The 15434-nt window shown below is 56.1% G+C and overlaps 1 protein-coding gene across 1 annotated transcript; it reads left to right on the forward strand.

Annotated features, from left to right (window-relative positions):
- Positions 1–2062: 2062 nt before the first annotated feature.
- RABGGTA (Rab geranylgeranyltransferase subunit alpha) lies at positions 2063–14743 on the forward strand. Its single transcript, XM_066208613.1, has 16 exons — positions 2063–2277; positions 2704–2802; positions 3943–4058; positions 5076–5242; positions 6383–6577; positions 6795–6878; positions 7038–7120; positions 7212–7313; positions 7419–7515; positions 7603–7654; positions 8098–8186; positions 10797–10885; positions 11307–11411; positions 12719–12832; positions 13726–13813; positions 14479–14743. The coding sequence occupies exons 1-16, from the start codon at positions 2275–2277 to the stop codon at positions 14610–14612; spliced, it is 1617 nt and encodes a 538-aa protein (XP_066064710.1). The 5' UTR covers positions 2063–2274; the 3' UTR covers positions 14613–14743.
- The last annotated feature ends 691 nt before the right edge of the window (positions 14744–15434 follow it).

Consider the following 15434-nt stretch of genomic DNA (forward strand, 5'->3'; position numbering starts at 1 on the left):
GGCCATGGACTCACCTGGACACGCCCACTGTGAGGGACGTGCCCACTTCACCTGGACAACGCCCCCTGGACTGGTTTGGACATTCCCACTTTGCACGGACACGCCCCCAGACTCTCCTGGACACGCCCACTGTGAGGGACAACACCCACTTCACTTGGACACGCCCCCCACGCAGATGGACATGGCCACTTTGCATGGACACACCCCCCAGACTCAGGTGGACACGCCCCTGGACTAATATGGAGGCACCTACTAAGATGACACGGCCCATTTCACCTGGACACGCCCCCTGGACTGGTTTGGATATTCCCACTTTGCATGGACACGCCCAACGGCGCGCACCTGGCCACGCCTACTTGGACAAACATGCCCCAGAATCACCTGGACACGCCCATTTGACATAGACACGCCCTCCCAGACTGACCTGAGCACGCCCCCTACACCTGGACACGCCCCCACATTCACCTGTGCGTGCCCGTTGGGACAGACACACCCCCAGACACAGGTGGACACGCCCACTTTATGTGGATAAGCCCCCAGACTCACATGGACACGCCCCTAATGTGATGTGGCCACGCCCCTTTGCACGGACGCACCCCCTGACTCACCTGGACCACACCCCCTCCAACCAGCCACGCCCACCTAGCCACGCCCCCGCTCGCCTAGCCACGCCCACCCACCTGCCACCAGGGGGCGCCACGCCCTGCCTTGGTCACGCCCCCTTCCCCATTTTTGGTGCTGCGGGTCAGGCCCCGCCCCTTTCCCCTCCCGGTCCGCCGGAGGGGGCGGGGTTATGCAAATTTTTCAGACAGGGGGCGGAGCCTCGGTGGGGGTGTTGTTTTTCTCCTCCTTTTTATTTTTATTTTTTATTATTTCTGGGAATTTTTTTTTTTTTCCCGCGGGAATTTTTTTGGCGGGGGTTGGAGGGGAGGGGGGAGGGGCCAACCCGGGGGTGGGGGAGGGGCGGGGCCCCCTCCCCCCCTTTAAAAAAAAACCAAAAAAAAAAAAAATTCCCCCCAAAAAAATTTTCCCGCGGGACGGGAAAGAAGGGGGGGGAGGGGCCGGAGCCTGGCCCCGCCCCCGGGGGGGAGGGGAGGGGAGGGAAGGGGGGATTCTTAATTAATTAATTGTAATTAATAAAGGAGAGAAAGCGAAGCGGTTTGTGCTGGGTGTGAGTCGCTCATTTGCATAAATTTACATCAAGCTCGGCCGTGTTAACGGGGTGGGCGGGGTCAGAGCCGAGCCCAGGCCCCTCCCAGTATAAACCAGTAGCTCCCAGTAACGCCCAACTCCCAAAACTCCATTTCAGTGACGTCGTCTGCATTTTTAACATCACATTTGCATAAATTTGCATATTGATGATGTGGGCGTGGTCATAGCCGAGCTCAGGCCCCTCCCCGTCCCTCCCAGTATAAACCAGTAACTCCAAGAACCGCCCAACTCCCAAATCTCCATTTCAGTGACGTCATCCGCATTTTTTACCATCACATTCGCATAAATTTGCATATCAATACGGTGGGCGGGGCCAGAACTGAACCCAGGCCCCTCCCCATCCCTCCCAGTATAAACCAGTAACTCCCAGAACCTCCCAACTCCCAAATCTCCATTTCAGTGACGTCGTCTGCATTTTTAACATCACATTTGCATAAAATTGCATATCGATGAGGTGGGCGTGGCCGGAACAGAACCTAGGCCTCTCCCCACCCCTCCCAGTATAAACCAGTAACTCCCAGTGACCCGCAACTCCCAAATCTCCACGTGCAGCGACTGAATTGCGCTTAATTTCGCCTCTCATTTGCATAAATTTGCATGGCCCACGGGGCGCTCGCCGGGCAGGCGGGACCCGCCGCTGAACATGGCGCCGCGTTGCGCGCCCCGGTATATCCCGTCATGCCTCGCGGGCTGCTTTGCGCGCGCCTCGGTATATCCCGTCACTCCCCGCGCGCCGCTCTGTGTGCCTCGGTACATCCCGTCATACCCCGCGCGCCGCATTGCTCAGGCACGCACCGCCCGGTGCCTCGGTGTATCCCAGCGTGCCCCGCGGCGGCCGCCGCCATTCCCGGCATCCCACGCGCCGCTCCCCTCAGCCGCCGCCGCCGCCGCTCCGGTGAGTCCCGGCGGGATCAAAGCGGCCCCGGGATCACCGGGATCTCACCGGGATCTCACCGGGATCCACCGGGATCCACCGGGATCCACCGGGATCACCGGGATCCACCGGGAGCCGCCCGCAGCTCCCGGATCTCCCGCCGCGCGTCCTCCCCCCCGGCTGAGAGAATGGTGAGGGAACGGAACCCCGCCCCCACCCCCCCCCCCCCCCGCCCTCAGGGAATGGAACCGGCCGGCGCTCCCAGTTTGTCCCAGTCCCTCCCAGTTTAACCCAGTTCCAGCCCAGTATGGCTCCAGTTCAGCCCAGTCACCCCAAGCCCACTCCCAGTAAGGTCCCAGGAACTCCCAGTCGGGCCCTGTCCCCTCCCAGTCCAAACCAGTAACTCCCAGTAACCCCAAATCCAATCCCAGTTACCTCCCAGTATAAACCAGTTCGCTCCCAGTCCATCCCAGTTCCCTCCCAGTATAAACCAGTTCGCTCTCAGTCCATCCCAGTCCATCCCAGTCCATCCCAGTCCCCCCCCAGTCCATCCCAGTCCCTCCCAGTCCCTCCCAGTTCCCTCCCAGTCCCTCCCAGTATAACCCAGTCTCTCCCAGCACGGGCGGCTCAAGCTCCGCCCCCCGGACTCCGCCCGGCGCCGCCAGCGGGAGGAGAAACTGAGGCAGTACCGGGAGGCCATGGACGCCTTACTGGGGGTACTGGTTTGTACTGGTTTATACTGGGAGGGGCACTGGGAGGACACTGGGGTGAACTGGGATGGACTGGGAGCGGGTTTGGGGTCACTGGTTTATACTGGGAGGGACTGGGAGTGGGTTTGGGGTCACTGGTTTATACTGGGATGGACTGGGAGTGGGTTTGGGGTCACTGGTTTATACTGGGATGGACTGGGAGCGGGTTTGGGGTCACTGGTTTATACTGGGATGGACTGGGAGTGGGTTTGGGGTCACTGGTTTATACTGGGAGGGACTGGGAGTGGGTTTGGGGTCACTGGTTTATACTGGGATGGACTGGGAGTGGGTTTGGGGTCACTGGTTTGTACTGGGATGAACTGGGAGTGGGTTTGGGGTCACTGGTTTGTACTGGGATGGACTGGGAGTGGGTTTGGGGTCACTGGTTTATACTGGGATGAACTGGGAGTGGGTTTGGGGTCACTGGTTTATACTGGGACGGACTGGGAGTGGGTTTGGGGTCACTGGTTTATACTGGGACGGACTGGGAGTGGGTTTGGGGTCACTGGTTTATACTGGGACGGACTGGGAGTGGGTTTGGGGTCACTGGTTTGTACTGGGACGGACTGGGAGCGGGTTTGGGGTCACTGGTTTGTACTGGGATGAACTGGGAGTGGGGTTGGGGTCACTGGTTTATACTGGGATGGACTGGGAGTGGGTTTGGGGGTCACTGGTTTATACTGGGATGGACTGGGAGTGGGTTTGGGGTCACTGGTTTATACTGGGATGGACTGGGAGTGGGTTTGGGGTCACTGGTTTATACTGGGATGGACTGGGAGTGGGTTTGGGGTCACTGGTTTATACTGGGATGGACTGGGAGTGGGTTTGGGGGTCACTGGTTTATACTGGGATGGACTGGGAGTGGGTTTGGGGGTCACTGGGAGTTACTGGTTTATACTGGGAAGGGGGTCTGGCCTTACTGGGAGGGAACTGGGAGTTCCCGGTTCGAAGCGCGACGTCTCTGAAGGGCGTTACTGGTTTACACTGGGACCGAACTGCGCTATACCGGTTTATATCGGTTTCTCCCGGTCCATACTGGTCCGTACTGGTCCATACTGGTCCGTACTGGTGCATACTGGTTTATACTGGTGCTCACCTGCCCGGCAGGGCGCGCCCCCGGCCCAGGTGCTCTCCCTGTCGGCCGCCGTCCTGGCGGCCAATCCCGACGTCGGCACCTGCTGGAACCTGCGGCGCCGCGCCCTGGCCGCGCTGGGAGGCGACTGGTTCGTACTGGTTTATACTGGTTTGGACTGGGAGGGCCGCTGGGTCGTATTGGTTTATACTGGTTTGGACTGGGAGGCCGCTGGGTCGTACTGGTTCGTACTGGTTTGGACTGGGAGGGCGCTGGGAAGGGTTCGAGTGGGACTGCGACAGCCCTTACTGGGCTGTACTGGTTTATACTGGGCCGTACTGGTTGGCTTTGTACTGGTTTGTACTGGTTTGTACTGGGCTTGATCGCTTATACTGATTGCTACTGGTTCTTACTGGTTTCTACCGGCTCATACTGGTTTTTACTGGTCTTTAATGGTCCATAATAGTCTCTACCAGTTTGTCTCACACTGTTTCTTACTGGTTTTTACTGGGTCTTACTGGTTTTCACTGGTTTAAGCAGGTTTTAACTGGTTTTTACTGGTTTTTACCCGTTTTTACCCATTTTTACCGCTTATACTGGTCCTTACTGGTCCATACTGGTTTTTACTGGTCTGTAATGGTCCATAATGGTCTCTACCAGTGTGCCACGCACTGTTTCTTACTGGTTTTTACTGGTTTTCGCTGGTTTTCACTGGTTTAAACGGGTTTTTACTGGTTTTTACTGGTTTTCGCTGGTTTTTACTGGTTTTTACCCGGTTTTACCACTCATACTGTTCCGTACTGGTTCTAACTGGTTCATACTGGTCTTTACTGGTCTGTAGTGGCCAATAGTAGTCTCTACCAGTTTGCCACGCGCTGTTTTTTACTGGTTTTCACTGGTTTCTACTGGGTTTCACTGGTTTTTACTGGTTTTTACCCATTTTTACCGCTTATACTGTTCTGTACTGGTTCTTACTGGTTCATACTGGTCTTTACTGGTCTGTAGTGGCCAATAGCAGTCTCTACCAGTTTGCCAAGCGCAGTTTCTTACTGGTTTTCACTGGTTTTCCCTGGTTTTCACCGGTTTTCGCCGGTTTTTACCCGTTTTTACCGCTCGTACCGGTCCGTACTGGTCCGTACTGGTTCATACTGGTCCCCACTGGTCCCAGGGTGCCCTCGGAGCTCTCCTTCGTGGCCCAGTGCCTGGGGGTGAACCCCAAATCTTACGGGGCGTGGCACCACCGGAGCTGGGTGCTGGGCCAGGCCCCGGCGCCCCCCGGCGGCCGGGAGGACCTGGCGCTGTGCGAGCGCCTGCTGGCGGCCGACTCCCGCAACTGTGAGCGCGCCGCGCTGGGGGGACTGGTTCATACTGGGAGGGACTGGGGGGGACTGCGGGGGACTGGGGGGGGACTGGGAGGGACTGGGAGGGGCTGGGGGGGACTGGGAGGGGCTGGGGGGGACTGGGGGGGACTGGGGGGGAACTGGGAGGGAACTGGGAGGGACTGGGAAGGGACTGGGGGAGACTGGGGGGGGACTGGGGGGGGACTGGGGGGGACTGGGGGGGAACTGGGAGGGACTGGGATGGACTGGGATGGACTGGGATGGAACTGGGAGGGACTGGGGGGGACTGGGGGGGACTGGGAGGGACTGGGAGGGAACTGGGAGGGACTGGGAAGGGACTGGGGGAGACTGGGGGGGGACTGGGGGGGGACTGGGGGGGACTGGGGGGGGACTGGGGGGGACTGGGAGGGACTGGGATGGACTGGGATGGAACTGGGAGGGACTGGGGGGGACTGGGAGGGGCTGGGGGGGACTGGGAGGGGCTGGGGGGGACTGGGAGGGGACTGGGAGGGACTGGGAGGGACTGGGAGGGACTGGGGGGGACTGGGGGGGACTGGGAGGGAACTGGGAGGGAACTGGGAGGGACTGGGAGAGACTGGGATGGACTGGGAGGGACTGGGAGGGACTGGGAGGGGGCTGGGATGGACTGGGAGGGACTGGGAGGGACTGGGATGGACTGGGAGGGACTGAGGGGGACTGGGGGGGGACTGGGAGGGACTGGGATGGACTGGGAGGGACTGGGAGGGACTGGGATGGACTGGGATGGACTGGGATGGACTGGGGGGGACTGGGAGAGGACTGGGGGGGAACTGGGGGGGAACTGGGAGGGACTGGGAGGGAACTGGGAGGGACTGGGATGGACTGGGGGGGAACTGGGAGGGACTGGGATGGACTGGGATGAACTGGGAGGGGACTGGGATGGACTGGGCTGGATTGGTTTGGACTGGTTTGGACTGGTTTATTCTGGTTTGGACTGGTTTATACTGGTTTGGACTGGTTTATACTGGCATGGGGCTGTCCGGGGGGGCGCGGCTCTCTTTCGGCCCACCTGGCCTCCCCCTCCCCCGTCCCAAAATCCCCCCGCGGCGATTGCCCCGCGCCATCTCCTCACTGGTGTGTCCTGGTCTCCCGGCAGTCCACGCCTGGGAGCACCGGCGGGCGCTGGCGGCCGGGCGGGACGTCCAGGCCGAGCTGAGCTTCGCCGGCGCTTTGCTGGCCCGCGACTTCTCCAACTTCTCGGCTTGGCATCACCGCCTCCGCCTGCTGGCACCCGCCCGGCGCTCCGGCCACGCCCGGCCCGGCTGGCTGCCTCCGGAAAAACTCCGGGAAGGTGAGGCGGGAAGAATAAAAAATAAAAAATCAAAACAAAAACACCGGGGAGTGGGGCGGGGGATGAAAAACCCACCCGGCCTCTCCCCCAAAAAGCCTCGTTGGGTTTCCTGGCTCCGCCCCCTTTCCAATCTGGGCGTGTCCCCACCCCACCCCTCAAAGTGGGTTTTTTTTTGGGAGGCTCCACCCATTTTGGTTTTTTTTGGGATTTCCGCCAGAGCTGGAGCTGGTGCAGAACGCCGTCTTCACCGACCCCACGGACCAAAGCGCCTGGGTTTACCTGCGCTGCGTCCTCTCCCGAGGTATCCCAGCATTCCTCGCTCCCACCCGGATCTTTTATTATTTTTTTTGGGGGGGAGGGGAGTGGGCGTGGCATCGCCCCGCCCCCCCCCGGCGCTGATTTTTCGGGATTGTTCCCTCTCTCTCCGCCCCCTGCCCCACCCCCCCCCCGGCTCCGGCAGCCTCGCCGCCGCCGCGGCTCGTCGGCGTCCACGCCGACCGCGAGGACGAGCTGTTGGCCGTCGTCTTCTCCCGGCCCGTCAAGGTGAGCCGAGACGCCTGGGCGTGTCCGCCCCGCCCCTTTTCCCGAAAATAAACTCACCTGGGGGGAAATTGACGCCGTGACCCGCCCGCAGGTGAACCCCGAGCGGCCGCAGGTGAGGGCGACGCTGAACGGCTCCGCCCTGGCCGGCCCTTGGCGCTCAGGGGAGGGCCGGCCACGCCCCAGCCACACCTGGGTATCCTAAAAGCAGGAGGAGGGCGGGGTTAAGAGGTGGGAGTGGCTTGGGGAGGAGGGGGGCGTGGTCGCTTCGGACCTGGCGCGCCTTAACGGGTGACGTCAGCTGTGTCCCCTCCCCGCCCCGCCCGCCGACAGCCCCGCCCGCCTGGAGGTCACCTGGGAGCCTGACTCCGCCCTCCGGGAGGTGACGCTGCAGCCGGGTGAGGCCACGCCCCTTCCTGAACCCGCCCGCTCCTAGCCACGCCCATTTTTCCTCACCTGGCCGCGCCTTTGTTTTTCTCTGCCAGGTGAGGCCGAGGCTTGGTGGCAGGAGCCAATCGAGGAGCGGGAGCTGTTCTGGTGAGCCACGCCCCCTTGCTTTAGCCACGCCCACATTGACTTGGCCAATATATTGATATAGGCTAAGCCACGCCCTTTTTTGTAAGCCACACCCACCTGGACCTGCCCTTTATCCTTATTGAGAGCAAGCTCCACCCCGATTCTTTAGACCACGCCCCTTTTAATGAAACCACGCCCACGCAGCACTGCTATCCATCCCTATGGGTTCAACCACGCCTTCTTTACTGAGCCACGCCCACTTAAAACGTGCTGTTTATCCCTATGGGGTTAAGCCACGCCTCTTTAACACCCAGACCACGCCTCCTAATTAAGCCACGCCCACATCTAGCTGCCATTTTTCCCCGCTGGGTTCAAGCCCCGCCCAGCAGTGCTGTGCGGCGTGAAACCACGCCCCTTTTTGCACAAGCCACGCCCCTTTCTGAATGCCCTGGCCCCGCCCGCAGGCCGGAAGTGGGCGTGGCCGAGGCTCAGGTGCTGCAGGAGCAGGTGAGGATGTGCCGGGAGCTGCTGGAGCTGGAGCCGCGGAGCCGAGGTGAGAGACCCCGAAACGGCCCCAAATTAACCCGAAATTAAATCCCGAAAATCACAGGAATTCGCCCCAGAAATGACCCCAAAGTTACCCCGGAAAAACCCCAAAAATCACCCCGAAATCACTCCAAAATCACCCCAAAATCACCCCAAAAATGACCCCAAAATGACCCAAAGTTACCCCAAAAATCACCCCGAAATCACCCCGAAATCACCCCAAAATCGCCCCAAAAATGACCCCAAAATGACCTCAAAACCGCCCAAAATTACCCCAAAAATGCCTCAAAAAATCCCCAAAATTACCCCAAAAAATCACCCTAAAAATCACCCCAAAACCGCCAAAAATTACCCCAAAAGTAACCCCAGAAATAACCCCAAAAATCCCCAAAATTACCCCAAAGTCACTCCAAAAATGACCCCAAAAATAACCCCCAAATTCCCTCCAGAATCCCCAAAATTACCCCAAAAATAGCCCCCAAATGACCCCAAAACCACCTAAAATTACCCCAAAAATAACCCCAAAATGACCCAAAAAATCCCCAAAATCACCCCAAAAATAACCCCAAAATATCCCCCCAAAATTACCCCAAAAAATCCCAGAATTCCTGAAAAAAAGAACCCCAAAAAATCCCCCAAAACTCCCCAAAATCTTCCCAAAAAATCCCCAAAAAATCCCCCGTAATCCCCCCAAAAATCCCCAAAAAAATCCCCAAAAAAATCCCCAAAAACTCTCCAAAATCTCCCCAAAAAATCCCCCGTAATCCCCCCAAAAATCCCCAAAAAAATCCCCAAAAAAATCCCCAAAAACTCTCCAAAATCCCCCAAAAATCCCCCAAAAATCCCTTAAAAATCCCCAAAAAATCCCCCCCAAAAATCCCCCAAACATCCCAAAAAAATCCCCCAAAAAAACCCAAAAAATCCCCAAAAAACCCAAAAAATCCCAAAAAAATCCCCCAAAAAATCCCAAAAAAATCCCCCAAAAAATCCCCAAAAAATCCCCCCTAAAAAATCCCCAAAAATTCCCCTAAAAATCCCAAAAAAATCTCCAAAAAACCCCAAAAAATCCCCCCAAAAAATCCCCCAAAAATCCCCCAAAAAATCCCCCAAAAAATCCCCAAAAAATCCCCAAAAAATCCCCAAAAATCCCCCAAAAATCCTCAAAATTCCCAAAAAATCCCCCAAAAAATCCCCCGAAAATCCCCCCAAAAATCCCCCGAAAAAAACCCAAAAAATGCCAAAAATTCCTGATAAAAAATCCCCAAAAAATCCCCTCAAAATCCCAAGAATTCCTGATAAAAAAACTCCAAAAAACCTCCAAAAATCCCCCAAAAAATCCCAAAAATTCCTGGGAAAAAGTCCCCCAAAAAACCCCAAAAAATCCCTCAAAAAATCCCAAGAATTCCTGATAAAAAAACTCCAAAAATCCCCCCAAAAATCCCCAAAAAATCCCCCGAAAAAAACCCCAAAAAATCCCAAAAATTCCTGATAAAAAATCCCCAAAAAATCCCCAGAAATCCCCCCCCCAAAATCCCCCAAAACCCCCCAAAAATTTCATATAAAAAACCCCCAAAAATCCCAAAAAAATCCCTCCAAAAAAACCCCCCAAAAATTCCCAAAAATTCCTGAAAAAAACCCCCAAAAATCCCTCAAAATCCTCCCAAAAACCCCCCAAAAAATCCCAAAAATTCCTGAAAAAAAAAATCCCCAAAAAAATCCTCAAAAAAAAACCCCCAAAATTCCCAAAAAATTCCCAAAAAAATCCCCCCGAAAAATCCCCAAAAATCCCCCCAAAAACCCCCAAAATTGCCCCAAACCTGGTCCATACTGGTCTGTACTGGTCCATACTGGTTTATACTGGTCCATATTGGTCCACACTGGTTCATACTGGTCCATACTGGTCCATACTGGTTCATACTGGTCCATACTGGTCCATGCTGGCCCGTACTGATCCGTACTGGTTCATACTGGTCCATACTGGTCCATACTGGTCCGTACTGGTCCGTACTGGTCCATATTGGCCCATACTGGTCCATACTGGTCCGTACTGGTTCATACTGGTCCATACTGGTCCATACTGGTCCGTACTGGTCCGTACTGGTCCATATTGGCCCATACTGGTTCATACTGGTCCATACTGGTCCGTACTGGTTCATACTGGTCCATACTGGTCCATGCTGGCCCGTACTGGTCCGTACTGGTCCATATTGGTCCATACTGGTCCATACTGGTCCGTACTGGTCCGTACTGGTCCATATTGGTCCATACTGGTTCATACTGGTCCATACTGGTCCGTACTGGTCCATACTGGTCCATACTGGTCCGTACTGGTCCATATTGGCCCATACTGGTTCATACTGGTCCATACTGGTCCATACTGGTCCATGCTGGCCCGTACTGGTCCGTACTGGTTCATACTGGTCCATACTGGTCCATACTGGTCCATACTGGTCCATACTGGTCCGTACTGGTCCGTACTGGTCCATATTGGCCCATACTGGTCCATACTGGTTCATACTGGTCCATACTGGTCCGTACTGGTCCATACTGGTTCATACTGGTCCATACTGGTCCGTACTGGTCCGTACTGGTCCATACTGGTTTATACTGGTTGCAGGCTGCCTGCTGACCCTGTCGCTGCTCTTGGCGGCCTTGGACCCCCGAGGCCACGCCCACGAGATCCGGGAGCACCTGAGGAGCCTCCAGGTGACTGGTTTATACTGGTTCATACTGGTTTATACTGGTTTATACTGGTTTGGACTGGTTTAGAATGGTTTGGACTGGTTTAGAATGGTTTGGACTGGTTTGGACTGGGAGGGTTTTCAGGGCCGAACAGGGGAGGGCGTTTGGGGGGAGTTACTGGTTTGTACTGGTTTATACTGGTTTATACTGGGTGGGAATTCTGTGGTCGCTGGTTTGTACTGGGAGGGAATTCTGGGGTTACTGGTTTGTACTGGGAGGGATTTGGGACGCTCCTGGGAGGAAACCTTGGGGCTTACTGGTTTATACTGGTCCATACTGGTTTATACTGGCTTGCACTGGTTTGTATTGGCTTATACTGGTTTGTACTGGTTTATACTGGTTCATACTGGTTTATACTGGTTTATACTGGTTTATACTGGTGCAGGAGGCCGACCCGCTGCGCTCGGGCTTCGTGGCCGACGTCCAGTCCCGCTTCGAGGCCGTACTGGGTATACTGGGAGCGGGGGAGGAGCTCAGCCTGAGCGCCAAGGTGGACTGGTTTATACTGGTTTATACTGGTTTGGACTGGTTTGGGCCGGGAGGGGGTTTGGGGTCACTGGTTTATACTGGGATGGACTGGGAGTGGGTTTGGGGTCACTGGTTTATACTGGGATGGACTGGGAGCGGGTTTGGGGTCACTGGTTTATACTGGGATGGACTGGGAGTGGGTTTGGGGTCATTGGTTTATACTGGGATGGACTGGGAGTGGGTTTGGGGTCACTGGTTTATACTGGGATGAACTGGGAGTGGGTTTGGGGTCACTGGTTTATACTGGGATGAACTGGGAGTGGGTTTGGGGTCACTGGTTTGTACTGGGATGGACTGGGAGTGGGTTTGGGGTCACTGGTTTATACTGGGATGGACTGGGAGTGGGTTTGGGGTCACTGGTTTATACTGGGATGGACTGGGAGTGGGTTTGGGGTCACTGGTTTATACTGGGATGGACTGGGAGTGGGTTTGGGGTCACTGGTTTATACTGGGATGGACTGGGAGTGGGTTTGGGGTCACTGGTTTATACTGGGATGGACTGGGAGTGGGTTCGGGGTCACTGGTTTATACTGGGATGGACTGGGAGTGGGTTCGGGGGTCACTGGTTTATACTGGGATGGACTGGGAGTGGGTTTGGGGTCACTGGTTTGTACTGGGATGGACTGGGAGGGGGTTTGGGGTCACTGGTTTATACTGGGATGGACTGGGAGTGGGTTTGGGGTCACTGGTTTATACTGGTTTATACTGGGAGCGGGTTTGGGGGTGACTGGTTTATACTGGTTTATACTGGGAGGGGTTTTTGGGGTGACTGGTTTATACTGGTTTATACTGGTTTTTATGGGTTATACTGGTTTATACTGGTTTATACAGGTTTATTGTGGTTTATAATGGGTTATACTGGTTTATCCTGGTCCGTACAGGTTTATAATGGGTTATACTGGTTTATACTGGTTTATATTGGTTTTTATGGGTTATACTGGTTTATAATGGGTTATACTGGCTTATACAGGTTTATAATGGGTTATACTGGTTTATACTGGTTTATACTGGTTTTCATGGGTTACGCTGGTTTGTAATGGGTTATACTGGTTTATACTGGTCCCTACTCGTTTATAATGGGTTATACTGGTCCATACTGGTTCATACTGGGACATCACTGCCCCTCCTGGAGCGCCTGACCGCGCCGTAATTGAGTTCATACTGGTTCATACTGGTCCATACTGGTCCATACTGGCGCTGGGGGTTTATACGGGGTTCTAGCGGTCCGTACTGGTTCTTACTGGTTCATACTGGTCTCTACTGGTGCAGGGCCTGACGTCGCTGCCCCTCCTGGAGCGGCTGACGGGCGTGACCCGACTGGAGCTGAGCGGGAACGAGCTGCGGGCGCTGCCGGCGGCGCTGGGAGCGCTGCGGAGGCTGCGGGTGAGACGCCAGTACAGACCAGTACAGACCAGTACAGACCAGTATAGACCAGTATAGACCACTATGAATCAGTATAGACCAGTATAGGCTGGTATAGGCCAGTATAGATCACTATGGGCTCCCAGTTACACCAGTAACGCATCCCAGTAACGCCAGGTGCCCTCCCGGTTTGATCCCAGTTCAATCCCAGTTCATCCCAGTTCGATCCCAGTCCATCCCAGTTCAATCCCAGTTCATCCCAGTTCGATCCAGTCCATCCCAGTTCATCCCAGTTCGATCCCAGTCCATCCCAGTCCATCCCAGTTCGATCCCAGTCCATCCCAGTTCGTCCCAGTCCATCCCAGTCCATCCCAGTTCGATCCCAGTCCATCCCAGTTCGTCCCAGTTTGTCCAGTTCCCTCCCAGTTTGATCTCAGTCCATCCTAGTTCATCCCAGTATAAACCAGTAACTCCCAGTTCATCCCACGTTGTCCCAGTTCGATCCCAGTAGCCCCAAACCCAATCCCAGTAACGCCCAGTATGGCCCAGTCCCTCCCAGGTCCCTCCCAGTAACCCCAAACCCATTCCCAGTAAGGTCCCAGTTCATCCCAGTACGGCCCAGTGACCCAGCAGGGACATCCCAGTTCATCCCAGTTTGATCCCAGTTCATCCCAGTGACCCCAAACCCACTCCCAGTAAGGTCCCAGTTCATCCCAGTACGGCCCAGTGACCCAGCAGGGACATCCCAGTTCATCCCAGTTTGATCCCAGTTCATCCCAGTGACCCCAAACCCACTCCCAGTTCATCCCAGTCCATCCCAGTTCCCTCCCAGTTTGTCTCAGTCCATCCCAGTTCCTTCCCAGTACATCCCAGTCCCTCCCAGTCCCCTCCCAGTACAAACCAGTGACCCGCAGGAGCTGGACCTGTCCCGGAACCGCGTGTCCGAAGTGGGCGTGGCCCCGCCCCTCCCCCGCCTGCGGCTGCTGCGCCTGGACTGGAACCGTACGGAGACTGGTTTATACTGGGTTATACTGGGACGGGGGCTGGGAGGGACTGGGAGGGACTGGGATGGACTGGGAGTGGGTTTGGGGGTCACTGGTTTATACTGGGATGGACTGGGAGTGGGTTCGGGGTTACTGGTTTATACTGGGATGGACTGGGAGCGGGTTTGGGGTCACTGGTTTGTACTGGGATGGACTGGGAGCGGGTTTGGGGTCACTGGTTTATACTGGGATGGACTGGAGTGGGTTCGGGGTCACTGGTTTATACTGGGATGGACTGGGAGTGGGTTTGGGGTCACTGGTTTATACTGGGATGGACTGGGAGTGGGTTTGGGGTCACTGGTTTATACTGGGATGGACTGGGGAGTGGGTTTGGGGTCACTGGTTTATACTGGGATGGACTGGGAGTGGGTTTGGGGTCACTGGTTTATACTGGGATGGACTGGGAGTGGGTTTGGGGTCACTGGGATGAACTGGGAGGAAACTGGGAATGGGTTTGGGGGTTACTGGTTTATACTGGGAGGGAAACTGGGAGGGCCCTGGGCAGCCCCGTGGGTCCGTACTGGTTTGTACTGGTTTGTACTGGTCCATACTGGGCGGTCATTCCCCCGCTGAGAGGCGTGGCTTAGCTGGCAGTGGGCGTGGTCTAACTGGCCACGCCCTCAGCCATTAGCCACGCCTCTGCTCTCACCTCATTGGCCGCCTGGCCCCGACTGGCCCAGCTGGGATTGGCTGAGACCCCGCTAAGCTCCACCCCCCGACGGCCCCGCCCACTTGGCCGAGCTCCTCCCTGGCGTTGACGTCACCTTCGGCTGATTGGCTGCCCTCCAGACACGCCCCCTTCTGACGGCGGCACTTCCGGTGGTGGGCGTGGTGTGGGATTGGCTCCGCCCCCTTTTCCGCGGGTTCAATAAAGTGATGGCGCCCGATTCGTCCCAGTTTGTCCCAGTTTGTCCCAGTTCCCTCCCAGTAACCACCAAACCCATTCCCAGTATAAACCAGTGACCCCAAACCCGCTCCCAGTCCATCCCAGTATAAACCAGTAACCCCCAATCCCGCTCCCAGTCCATCCCAGTATAAACCAGTGACCCCAAACCACTCCCAGTCCATCCCAGTATAAACCAGTGACCCCAAACCCACTCCCAGTCCATCCCAGTATAAACCAGTGACCCCAAACCCACTCCCAGTCCATCCCAGTATAAACCAGTGACCCCAAACCCGCTCCCAGTCCATCCCAGTATAAACCAGTGACCCCAAACCCACTCCCAGTCCATCCCAGTATAAACCAGTGACCCCCAAACCCGCTCCCAGTCCGTCCCAGTATAAACCAGTGACCCCAAACCCACTCCCAGTCCATCCCAGTATAAACCAGTGACCCCAAACCCACTCCCAGACCCTCCCAGTATAAACCAGTGACCCCAAACCCACTCCCAGTCCATCCCAGTACAAACCAGTGACCCCAAACCCACTCCCAGTCCATCCCAGTATAAACCAGTGACCCCCAAACCCACTCCCAGTGCCTTCCCAGTATAAACCAGTGACCCCAAACCCACTCCCAGACCCTCCAGTATAAACCAGTGACCCCAAACCCACTCCCAGACCCTCCCAGTATAAACCAGTGA

The sequence above is a fragment of the Chamaea fasciata genome, unplaced genomic scaffold (assembly GCF_029207755.1).
Source record: "Chamaea fasciata isolate MVZ Bird 193981 ecotype frontalis unplaced genomic scaffold, bChaFas1.0.hap1 SCAF_376, whole genome shotgun sequence".
In the NCBI taxonomy this organism is placed as follows: Eukaryota; Metazoa; Chordata; class Aves; order Passeriformes; family Sylviidae; genus Chamaea; species Chamaea fasciata.

Excerpts from the sequence above, each read along its gene's own strand:
- RABGGTA (XM_066208613.1), top strand. Across the intron at positions 7,121-7,211 it reads TCTTCTCCCGGCCCGTCAAG|GTGAACCCCGAGCGGCCGCA; the intron begins GTGAGCCGAGAC and ends ACCCGCCCGCAG. Across the intron at positions 10,886-11,306 it reads AGCACCTGAGGAGCCTCCAG|GAGGCCGACCCGCTGCGCTC; the intron begins GTGACTGGTTTA and ends ATACTGGTGCAG.